At 37.0% G+C, this 13,082-nt stretch overlaps 1 protein-coding gene across 2 annotated transcripts in view; it reads left to right on the forward strand.

The window, feature by feature from the left end:
* lsamp (limbic system associated membrane protein) overlaps positions 1-13,082 on the forward strand; it is a 660,642-nt gene that overhangs the window by 450,572 nt on the left and 196,988 nt on the right. Inside the window, exon 2 of one of the 2 annotated variants that reach the window (XM_055029076.1) lies at positions 9,622-9,700. In XM_055029076.1, the coding sequence (XP_054885051.1) occupies positions 9,622-9,700 (79 nt within the window). Of the gene's footprint in view, positions 1-9,294; positions 9,701-13,082 lie in introns of those variants that run through there. The other variant, XM_055029075.1, reaches the window with a different exon arrangement.

Below are 13,082 nucleotides of genomic sequence, written 5' to 3' on the forward strand. Positions count from 1 at the left end.
TTGAAATTCATCCCACCATAACTGAGCTGATACAGAGAATAATTCAAGCATGGTTGTATGATGGCTTGCGTGTAATAAACCCGCTGCCGATTTGAAGAATTGTTTTCTGTTGTCAAGGACAAGGGCCTTAAATCGCTCTGACCATCGCACTGGATGCTTCCTGCAAGGTATTCATGGTGTTGTCCTTTAGGTTTTTACCTTGAACAGCTAAACCAATCCTCTACAGCAAGGTCCCTGAGTGCCTGAACTCTAATAGAATTGAATAGCAGGAGGAAGAGATGACCCTCAGAGTATAACTTAAAGCAATTCTTTTGTAAGCAAATTGAGGAGTGGGGATGGAGGAGTAGCCATGGAACAAATATCAGGAAGTTAGGGAGAAGGATGATACAGTACAGCTTCTGAGATCTAAGGTCAAATTTTGACAAACTACACATGCGTTATACCTCCTGGTATAAACTAATAGTAAATCCTCTTTCAATTCTATTCAATATATTCAATTTTAATTTGTTGTACAACCAAGTCAAAAATAAGAAAACATACGAATGTAGGAAAAATGTTGTCTTTACCCTAGAACTCCACCTATTTAATTGATTAGCAATACATTTGACCTTTGATGGAGGTCAAATTTAATGGAGGTCAAATTTGACCATAAGAAATTTGTCAGCAAATTTCTTATGTTGAGCATTGAAGTATGAATCCCGAAGACAAAAGATAATGGCACTGTTTCACAGACACATAATGATGCTTACTGATCAGCTGGATTTGGGCTGCACATATTATGTGGCCCATGGCTGACTTTAGCTTCTACCTTAAGAAATGTATAGGGTGAAATTTTGAAAAGAGAATTTTGAATACCTAGTTTTAAAAGCTGTTTGTAAATAAATTTATATCAGCCCCAATGATTTGAGGCAATATTGTCCAGAGTCTGGAATAGTGATTGATCTTCTTTACATGCCTTCTGGTGCTGCAAAAGTCTGTTAATCACCTGATTATTTAAGTAAAAAAAAATGGAAAGTTTTAAAATACTTTGAAGAACTAGTTGAACATATTCTAATGTTTAATAACGGAGATAATTTTAAATACATGCATACTTGAATTTAAGTGCCTTGAGACATTTATAAATTGGCTCTACATAAAAAAACTCAATTGAATTGAACTTGGTTTTTAAACTTGTTAAATTTCACTGTTAGCAGTTTGAAGTGTCGCATCTGTGCAGTGCACTGAGAGAAATAATGGAACTCAACAAACTAGCAAAAAATCCTCATTGTAAAATATTTCCTTTAACTTTTGGTTTGCTCTGTTATCAAGGACTTACTATCTTAATTCATTTATTTTCCCGTCTTATCTTGTTCTGACTATTCTCAATTCTACTTTAGTTGGCAGCAAGTAAAATTTGCTAAAACATCCTATATAGATCATTATTCAGTCACCAGGATGTTGGCAAGAACAGCTTTTGCATATCATTCTGTTCATATACAGAAATACATTCAGGGCAAGTATAATGCTGGTGAAGATAAGTATTTATGTTCAGGAATCACCAAAGTTAGCAGTTAAAGTGCTTTGTGAGTGCTCTGTGCTTTGTTTATGTTGTATATCATCTTATGCAACTAACTGATGGCAGCCTCTCCAAACTGTATTTTTTGTGCAAACTGATTTTTGGACAAAATATCTAAAAATTTGCATGTTTATTGTAAAATAAGTCACTCTAAAAAATATCTAATACAAGGTGATATTAACTGTTTTTTTTTTTTTCTTGTAAAGCATTTAATTTTTTTAAGTGGACTTTAATTGATAAATTAGAACTTGAAGTTGAAATTTAAGTTCCATAAATGAGATTTTCTTTTCAACAACTAAAGCAGAGATGTGTCTCCGGCATGTTGTCTGTAATAAAGGTTGCATCGTGCCAGAGGTTTGCCTCATTTTGTATTCCTGCTGACAGAGAGAAAGAGAAACTGTGGCGCGCAAAGGGCTTCAGGCATAGGTTGGTGTGTTTTGTTAGTGTGCATGACTATCTGCTTTGAAATGCAATATATGCTTCAAAGGATGTTGCCAGATATTGTCTTTAGTCTTTCATTTTGCTGCCAAGAATATATTTTTGATATGTATGCCAGGGTTCAATGTGCATGTTTTTTTTTTATTATTTAAATAATTTTTTTTATATCACATCCTTGTTTTGTTGTGCTTCTCTTGCATCTAAGTTTGTCTTTATGGAATATTTTTGGAAAAGCCTCCATAGGTTGGCAAAAACCACATTTGGGTCCTAAAAATGAAAGGATGTGAGACCAGTGTGTGGCTCATTGATCTTCTATTGCTCACACCAAAGCTAACTGTCATTTGTTTTCATGCAGAGGCGCAAGAGCAGAGGTGGATGGAGAATCAAAATCCCATTATAGAACCTCCACTTATTGTAACTGCTCTGTTGTTTGTCTTTCATAAGATGGTATTGATTTTATGATCTGAAGAGTGAGAATATATCCTGGAGCAAAATCCCGAGCAAGGAGCTTTGTTCCAAAATGATAACATAACATGCAATGTGTCAAAAGGTAAATCAGTGAGTAATTCCATTTATTTTAAAGAAATATTGTTTATAAAAAATATTTTTTGGAGATTAAAACCCTCTAAAAGCTTTTAGTTTAACTCTTTGGGACACATTCTTTATTTATTTACCTAAATGTGTTGCGATGCTGATTTGTGTTGATAAGCAATTGAACATGTCTGCCTAATAAAGAGGCTGCTGATGGTGCATATACTCCTAAATGTATGGCATTTATCAAATATGTTTCAACAGTGCCCTAACACTTAAGACTTATGGTAGCAGTGTAAGGAGTTACCTCGAAAAAGATTAGGTCCCACAATAGCAGTAAAGCATCATTTAAACTCCACAAACTACCTTAGTCTAATTGCCTCTCTCTTTATGCTCATGTATCACCCTTCTGATGGGTAATTCTGATGGATATTTGCAGATTAGTCTCAGCAATCTGCAGATCTCAACCCAACGTAACGTCTTGGGGTGTAGTAAGAAAAAACAAAACACTGCAGCTAATTTATGTTGTCAACATGGACCAACATCACTGAACAATATCTCTGTTGAATCTATACCATGAGGCATTAAGGTTGTACTGAGGCCAAAGGAGGGAGTTGTATCTGAAAAAATGCCCAGTAAATCTACATGTCTAATGTCAAATCAAGATTTCTACTTCTTCATCTCTCACAGCTCAACATGCAGCAATAGTTCGCATATGGAGATGCTGTTAAAGTGTTCCTTGTTCTCCTCTTCCCCTCCCACTGTGACTTCCATCTGTACACATCATTAGTTTAACAGACATTGTCATTTGCTCTCGATGGGAAATTTGATAGCTGTTTCATAGTCTTTCTAAAACAATATTTTAGGCTGCCAAATAAAAAAGTGCAACTTAACTAACACCGGTTAGTTCTGTTGTCTTTTGGCTGACATAAGTCTGACATTCAGCTAACACTAAAACCAGTTATCCTCTGGTTTAAAATGGGCAGTGTTCAGTGTTTGGTATAGATTTGTTTTAATTTAACTCAGATCCCACCAAATTGGGAGTTGCAATTTTTCATATGAGCCCGGTTGATCTAGAAACCTCTATAGTTCATCTAAATTCATGTCACATCGGCAGTTTGAATGTGACCAAACTTTTCGTATGCAACAGTCTCTCAGACATTCAGTGATGCTTTGTAAAATAATTTTTTTGAGCTTTACATCATGTTATAATATTATTTCCTCATCAAAAACTTATCTGGAGTGTTGCTTTGAGTCTTTCATGCATGTTTGAGAAATCCTTAACCTCCCATAGAAGCCATTCAGCTGTGCAAAATACCTGGATGGACAGAGCTCCCACTTAGGGAACAAAGCTCCTCCTCAATAGATGTTAAAATGGCTGAAGGGAGAGTTTCAAAAAGAGGAGGAGCTTTTAAAGAGACAGAGGCCCAATTTTGAAGCATTAAATTATAACGTCAAATTAATTTTAAGTCAAATTTGATATACATAGCATTTTTATAACAACTGAAATTAAAATAGTTACTTGATTATTCTATAAAAAATTAGAATAATCAGGCATTGTGTGACTGGAAAATACATAATACTGCCCATTTAAAAAAAAAATTCATATGTAGGGGAATAAAATATGCATACTTCAGAGAGTGGAGGTCCTGGAACCTAAATGCAATTTAGGTTTCTTGTAAATAATGTCTTCTTTACTGAAGATAACAGTAACACATACACAGTTGCCACAACTAACTTGAAAGAGTAATCCGACTGCAGACAACTACTGATTAATCCTTTAAAAAGTAACTTAGTTACATTACTTATTTCATAGTTTCAAAATTATCTGCCGACACCAACCTCCTAGCTTTTGTTGTTTGGAGGGTGGAGGCACTCCTGAATTAATTGCAGTTCTGCTGACAGAACTTTATCTTTAGGTTTGCCTTTGCTGTGACTCAAAATATTTCTCCAGTTTTTATCTAGTGCTACAAAACAGAATTTTTTACTCTTTAATATTTCTTAAGGATTTGCTGATTTTATCTATTCATGGACAATTGACATCCCTATTCTGTACAAGTTCCAGGGGTTCACTCTATAATCAAACAAAAATTATAACCCATGTGATTGTTTTTTTTTGTTCCAATAACTATTAGGATACAAAAGTTACTTGTTTTGGCAAGAGATCATAATTTTTAATGCTTTTCCTAGTTCTTTTTTTTGAGTAGCCACTGTACAAATTACCGTATTAATTACCCATATGAGAATGAAGCGAAACTTCTTGACTGTGTAATTAACAGCATGTCTGTGCAGTCAGGCCTTGGAACAGGAAGTAAAGCTGACAGATATAAGATATAAAGATATAAGGATGAAGAGCGAGCAAATATTAGGACTCTAAACCAAAACTAATTATTTTACAGAGAGGTTAAAACATTTTTAAAAACTTCTAACTGAACCCAATAACCACCAGTGGGGACATTTTTGATTTTGGAATTATTTTTTTTTAATCTGAAAAACCAGTTGTTCACAGATAGATATTTGACATTTCTTTTCTTTTTCTTTTTTTTATTTGCTTTGATACAATGTACTCTTTCATCTAGCTCATTATGAGCTAGATGAGGGGGAAGTCAACACACCATGCAAAAGTATAATATCTGAATCACACCTCAATAGTTGCCCTTTAATCTAGACTTTGTAACCCATTAAAATCTGAATTAGAACTCAACTTTAGATAAATTTACTAACAATCTGATATAATTATAAAACAATTAATTAGATGAAATGTGGCAACATTTATCCTTTGTAGACTGTTATGTTGTACTATCTAAAATCAGAGATGAATAACAGCTTATGCTCTGCCTTCCACTTGAATAAACTGATTTCCGCTTTTGCTGCAGTGGTTTCATCATTTATCTCCCTCCGACTGTGGTGCTCATCATAGATAATGACAGTTGTTTTTGCATTTCTCTGAGCCATACTATTCTCTTGCAGTCTCTTTGTCTTGAAAAAAAAAATCTCCTGGGTCCTTGGTAATGCAGTACTTGGAGGTGAGACACAAAGAAACATGCTGTATGTTTCACCAGGGAAACAAATTCAATAAATATCCTGTCCAGGGGTGACACTGAAAAAGTAGTGCATGGATTTGTTACTTCAAGACTGGAATTTCTTACGATCAAGAAGTCCACACAATCCAGTTAAAAGCTTTCAGCCTATCCAAAAATATGCAGCAAGAGTTCTGGTGAAAATTAAAGAGAGCTATTTCTCTTATTTCATCTTCCTTTAATTGGCTTCCTGCTAAATCCAGAATTGAATTTTAGATTCTACTCCTCACATATAATGCCCTTAAAAAGCAAGCTCTATCAAACGTCAGAGATCTGATTGTCCCATGTGTTCCTGATAGAGCTGTCAGACTGCAGATTTTCTAGTGGTTCCTAGATTTTCTAAAAGGGGAGTTGGAGGCACGTCTTTTAATTATCAGGCTTCTCTGCTGTGGAACCAGTTTCAAGTGTTTGAGCCAGAAAACCTCGTCTACTTTTTAGACAAAGCTTAAAATATTGATTTTAATAAACCTTATGGTTAGACTGGTTTAGGTTATCCTGAACTATCTCTGTAGTTATGCTGGTATAAGCATAAGCAACTGGGAGACAAACTGACTGTTGTTTTTCACTTTCTCCTTCTCGTACTCTCCAATTTGCAATGTTTTTGCTGTTATTTCAACCATTCATTTTATGTTTTCTTTCACTTGTTGTCTCTTTATACGATCTACATCTGGTCTGTCATTCTGTTTAGCTGCAATACCTTTCCTGGAGGAGAGCTTCGGCTCCTCCTCCTCCTGCTAACTTTTTACTTTTCATAAACATTGAAAATATTCCTACATCAGTTCATCTTTTTTTTTTTTTTTATATGCATCTGCTCTGTTTCCTCAAATCCCTACTCAGTCATGGCAGATGGCTGCTTGTACTGAGCCAGGTTCTTTTGGAGATTTCTTCTTGTTTTTTTGTTTTTTTTTCTCTCCACTTTCACTGTATGCATTCTCAGTATGATGGATTGCTCTGAAACACATGTGCTTGTCTACTTCTGCTACATGCTTGTCCAGGAGGAGTGAAATGCAAGTCAATGACTCAATGCAGTCTGCTTGGTTTTGTTAGAACTTTTTTTAATTAATTTGGATGTTTATCTGAGCTGGGTGTACAGTTTGTAAACTAGGATTATTTGAGATATAAGAGTGACTGAAGTGACATTTTTTTGTAAAGAGCCTTGAGCCAACATTTGCTATGAACTTGCATGCTATAAATAAACTGAATTGAACTGAATTATATAAAATGTGCTTGGTTTGCATTTGCATTCTCAATGTATTTGGATTCATACAAAAAGAAGGAAGTAATATCAGTTTTTTTCAAAAGCCACATTCTTCAAATAACCTTTTATATTAACCTCTCTTGCATATGAGCTTTTTATAGAGTACTTTATATGCTATGAAAACTACAACACTAAAATTTGCGCGCATCATGCCAGCTTTGTTGTAACCCCATTATTTTTCAGCCCTCAGCTTGACTGTCTGCTTGTGCTTGTGAGTCCTTCAGTGTAGGCTAGAGCAGAGAGTGACTGGTTCTTTGTAAGGATTTCATGAGTGCTGCTGTGTTGCTGTATACTCAGATCACTGACCGACTTCAGAGAATGCATGACTAAAAATACAGCTCAACGCCACAAGATTCTCTGCTGTATAACTCTGTATGCAGAGTCGTATCCTGCTCTCTTCTTCAGAAAATAGTCCCAATTTAAACTGGTTTCAAATGCACATACTCCTTTAACTGTGTGATCTTTAAGATTGCTTCAACTACCAGAGGCTTAGAAGATTGGTAGAGGGCTGCAGGGATTTTAGGGATGACTTCTCATCATATTGGTAAACAGATCTCACTGAAAACATTTTCTTAACTTATAAACAGACATTACACCTTCAAACATTTACTGATGTGAATAAACTTCCCGTTTTAATATAAGCACGTTTTTGGTTCCGTTATTTCCTGTTATACAGCTTGTGTCACAGTGGAATAAGCTCCAGATAACGAATTTATTCCCCCATCACTCTGTTGTGTCTCTGCCTTGCATTTTTATGACATACAAGGATACCCAGATTTAATGCTGCAGCATGACCTTTCTACGAGTCTAGTGCTGTATTATACGAAGTTTGTTCTTTAGCTGGACCAAGCTGTTATAAATATTTTTTTTTTAAATGTTGCAGTGATGTTACTTTAAAATAACACATGTGCCCCAAATTTTCACAATTGGCATGTTGTTTAAATAAAGGTTTTTAAATGTTAAATGTAATCCTGTGCTCTGCTGCTGTGTGTGCTGATGGAGATTCACGCACACTGTGTCCATACCAGGTTAGGCCATTTTTTGCTTTTCAAATGTTCCTCTTCCTTATAATAGATTCTGAAAGGTGTGTGTGTGTGTGTGTATTTTTTTTTTTTTTTTCCCCATGTTGACATGACAGTTTCAATCTGTTTCTCCAGCATGTCAAAATTTCTTTGTTGGCTAAAAATCTTTAGTTACTACTGGTTGTGAGGTGAGGTACCCCTGCACAGGTCAGTGGTTAATAACAGGATAAAACACACACACACACAATCATACCCAAAAGCAATTTAGGCTACCCAGTTCACCTAGCAAACATTGGTGTCATGTTTGGGGAGTCCAAAGTATCTAGAAAGAACCCACACATCTTGGGGGAAAGTGAAAACTCCATGCATAAAAACCCTAGACGAGTATGACATGTTCAAAGTAATTTTCCTCATATCTAAATATCTGAATGAACAGAAATAGCACCATGTTATTGGGTAAGTTGCTTTTTTGTCAGTAAACAATCAGACAGGTGTATCCAATGATGTAGATGATAAAAATAAGGAAATTCTCACACAGTATAGTCGTGCTTTGTCACTTTATCACAATGACCAATCCTTTTAACTGGCTTATTTAATTCTAAATGGTAAAACTGTAGAAAAGCCCCACATGCTTTTAAGATGCATGTGGGGCGCAAATCGCTTTGCTTTTATATGTAGGTTTGTACTTAATTGTGCTACTTTCATGATGTAATAACATTGTAGTCATGTGAACTTTCTATGTTTCTCATAAATTTTACCAAAAAGCCAAATTAGTTATTGATGTCAATTATTTTGAAAGGAAACCAGACATTCTCAGAACATGGAAGAATCGTTGATGGCAAACTACCCAAAATAATTGGGTTTCTCTTAAATAATAATCCAATGCAAGTATGGCAACCTTTTACTGGGTCACAAAATAGCATTCACATACCTAAAATGTTCTTGAGAATGAACTTGTTTTGAGATGATAGAAATCTGTTTCAGTCTTGGCCTCTATGGAGGAGTTAACAGAAGCCTCCCGCATATTGATGTATGCTAAATGAAAACACCACAAGACTTAACATCAGTAAGATATGTACAGCTTATAACTTTTACCAGAACCTCATCTCAAGGTTTGAACTATCCCTTTAATATTCCTGTTAAACTGAATATTTATTAAAAACATTGTTTTAATCTTTCATAATAGTATTTCTTTTTTCTTTTTTGTATAGTTATGTTACGATGGTCCTCACTCAGCTGTGTGTCACTGAAAGGGACCTCAGGTGGTGCTGTTGTCCTGACAACGAATGAAGGGAGCCTCACAGTCAGAGGCTGGATAATGTGAAAGAGAGAAAGAGTAGAAAAGAGCAGAGAGGGAATCAGGGAGGAAGAGTGAGGAGGTGGGGAGTTATTTTCACAGTCTAAACAGTAGCCTGCCTCTCTCCGTCGCCGCTGTGGGTTGTGCATTCCCTTCACTCGGGGAGCATTACGCGTCACAGGACTATAGAGCGAGGTCCCCGCACTTTTCCACCCCCAAGCCGTGAACTATTTCAGGCTCTCATCCATCCCGCATTGTTTTGGACCTACATTTATCCCGCGTTTATTCACAGCAGAAGTCTGGACCACTCGACTTGTTTTCTTCTCTCTTTTTGGATCTATCGCTCCCGAGACGCGCTTTTAAGATGCATGTGGGGCGCAAATCGTCTTGGAGGCAGCTGCAGGCTTCTTTTTTCAGACTGCTCTGTCTTATCCCCACAGGATTCCCCGTCCGGAGTGTGGATATGCAGCGGGCCACCGACAACATCACCATCCGCCAGGGCGACACGGCGATTATAAGGTAAGAGTCATCTCACAACTTTTCCTCCAGGACGCGGCATCGTTCCTGCGAGCGCGCAGCTCTGGTGGGAGGGCGGACCCCACTGGTTTTTGTACTTTGTGCTACAGACTTTTCCCCAATCTTTCCTTCCCCTTTATTTTTGTAATATAAAATGTCATCTAAATTAAAATGAGAATATATTTTTATTCGTATTAAAACGCTACAGAATAAACTTGTTCAGAAACACGATCAATTAAATGTTAATTCGTTCACAAAAACGTGGATGTGCACGTAGCGAGCTGCCTTATAGTTTAGAGCGAGATTTAGTCGGGGAGACCTTGTTATTAAATATATTTTTTGTAATGGGTTGCAGAAATAAATTATATTATTTTAGAAAAGGATAACAGTGTGGTAGCTATCTGATCTGTAATGACAACTTTCCTGTGGCTTTGAGAGATTGTAAAAAAAAAAAAAAAAAAGAAAAGAAAGAAAAACAGAATGGTTTATGTTCTTGCATTTTCTCTTTGCTTTCGCTTGAGTTTGAATGTCAAACTGCAAACTGCGTTTTCTCCTTGCTTCAGTAGGGTCTGGAGGACCTTACCAGTACAATTAATCACGGCTCAGACAATGCAAGCTCAGATGCTGCATGAACAGACGCCACTGGCCACGTGATCGGAGCCATGTGTTTGTGACAGCGGATTAAGCGTTTTCCCTCTTTTTTTTAGTAAACATGTCGCTCTGCTTCAGCCTACCTCCCATCAACGGAAAAGAAAAGGCAATGCTCTTTAATATTGTCAAACTGGTATTGCAGGGCTGCACACAGAACACTGCCCTGTATTGATTTTACTCTCATTCTTTGAATTTGTCTATTTGCACCTCCAGCCTTAAATAATATTTGCTGCATTCAGATTGGATCGATGTATAGTTTTTTTTTTTTTTTTTTTAAGTTAGTGTCATAAACACTATCACTTTCTGTCATGACGTGCAGCTTAAAGTTGTTTTTTATTATTATTATCATTAAGATGCAATAAACCATTTAAGTTTTTCTTGGCCATCCGGCTCTCCCATTGCAAACTGTTGCTGCACAATACGGCTACTTTGATGTTTACAAAAGTTATGTTTGTATGTAAAGTATGAAAGTTTTGAAATATTTCCGATTTCAAAAACATGAATAATAAAAGCTAAAAGAAGAGACATGTAATATATTATTTATTTACTTATATATTTGCTAAAATTGTCACCATCTCATGAAAGGATAAGACTAGACAAATCATCTGTGAAAATATTGAGCTCCTCACTCCTCTCAGTTCTACTCTTGCCATCTGAAGAAATGTACTGTTCCGGATAAATACAACCAATCAGAGCCAGGAGGATTGATTTAACGCTGTCGGTGAACCTCATGGACTCTCTTCTAAACTGCTAATGGCAGAGAAACAACTTACTGTTGCTGAAAAAAAATGTTCTGTCATCGGCAGCCAAGCCAAATAGCCTGAACTAACTATTGTGGTGAACAAGCTGAAGCACAGCAGAGAGAAAGTGGAGGGTGTAAGTAGTGCATACATGAGCAGAATTGCCAGAATATTTTTTTAATTTTCTTTATAAATGCCACACACTGCAACATACCTTAAAACTTCTCTTTTTTTCTGGTTGTTTCTTAAAAATCCAGTTGTTATGCTGGCCCCTTTCTTACCCCATATTATCTCAATTTTCACTCTACAGATGGCAACCTTGTATCAGACCAGCTTTAGAGGAGGTCTATTAGACATCTGTCTGCATTAGTTCTACCGTATGAACACAATCTGTTCTTTAAGATGAATTGAAGGACAACCCAAAGACCTGTAAGCTTCCTCAAGCAGGAGAGATATTACCAAGACTTTAGGCAGTTAAATTAAAATTTGTGACTAGCATTATTAAAATCAAAAATTGCTGTCAGCTAATTGCAATGATTTTACTCCAGCCTAAACCTAGGATCTATTTTTTGGTGATATATTGTTTTTTTGTTGTTGTTTTTTTTAAGCCATGATCATCATATCAAAAAGTAATTCCTGCTGGAGTATATTTTCTTACAGATCCAGCAGTACAAATTTTTGTTCCTCGATGTCTCATCCAGCTCCTTGTGCTGCAGGATTTGCTCCCACTGGAGCAAGGGATTGTGGGATCAGGAATCCCTTCTTTCAGAGAGTCTTTTGATCACTTCAATTGGAGAGATGTTCCCTGATTTTAAAACTTTGACTGAAGTGACACTTGTAATTCCAGTCTCAAGTCTAGCAGCAATGCATGTATTCATCCTCCACATTAGATTCATTTGATGGGTAAAAATGGTTTATGATGGGATCTTTTTCAATGCTGTCAGTCAAAATAACTGTAATCAAGAAAGTTTATCACAATGTCTGACTGGGAGATCTCAAAGATGACTCGTGTACCCATGGTCACTGAACCAATCACTGCATGACTTCAAATCAGCTTGTGCTGGCAGGCCCAGAAAGTAGGACTGGCTTATGAGGGGAAATACGAAGATGCTGAACCTGTGTTCGAGCCCAAGCCAGGCTATGCCTTGTAGTTCTACAAGGTCTGTGGTCTACAGCACGATTACTAGTTTTGACTGTAGTATACTGAATATGAAAAAGAATGGAGAACAGTTGTTAGTTTCCAGGGCTGCACAGTGGCGCAGTGGGTAACGCTGTTGCCTTGCAGTAAGAAGGTCCTGGGTTCGATTCCCGGCCCGGGGTCTTTCTGCACGGAGTTTGCATGTTCTCCCTGTGCGTGCGTGGGTTCTCTCCCGGGTTCTCCGGCTTCCTCTCACAGTTCAAAAACATGACTGTCAGGTTAATTGGTCTTTCCAAATTCTCCCTAGGTGTGAGTGTGTGTGTGCATGGTTGTTTGTCCTGTTTGTCTCTGTGTTGCCCTGCGACAGCCTGGCAACCTGTCCAGGGTGTACCCTGCCTCTCGCCCGGAACATGAGCTGGAGATAGGCACCAGCACCTCCCAACCCGGTTAGGGAGAAGGGTGCTCAGAAAATGGATGGATGGATGGATGTTAGTTTCCAGCAACAAGTCTTATGCTTTCCTTTGTTGTTTTGATGGTGTTTTTTTTTTTTTTTTTTTTTACCAGTTAACCACTTTAAGGGCTGTGTGCAAATTCATAGCTTTGTAAAGTTATTCATGATTTCTGCTCTTTAATTTTTGCACCTGTTAAACAACAGGATTAAACTCAACAGTTTGCAGCAAATAGCTTTACAAAAATATAAACATCAGCAGCGCTGTTGATGTCCTGTTTGCAGCTCAGCCAAGACTTATTCTTAAGACCTCTTTTATCTTTATTTGCATACTAAAAGGTGACTACTGGAGTCTGATTACTAATGGGAGGCAAGGATGGGCAAGTATTATTACCAGGTCTGAACTAG

Source organism: Poeciliopsis prolifica, unplaced genomic scaffold (genome assembly GCF_027474105.1).
Source record: "Poeciliopsis prolifica strain line A6 unplaced genomic scaffold, Auburn_PproV2 SCAFFOLD004, whole genome shotgun sequence".
Taxonomy (NCBI): Eukaryota; Metazoa; Chordata; class Actinopteri; order Cyprinodontiformes; family Poeciliidae; genus Poeciliopsis; species Poeciliopsis prolifica.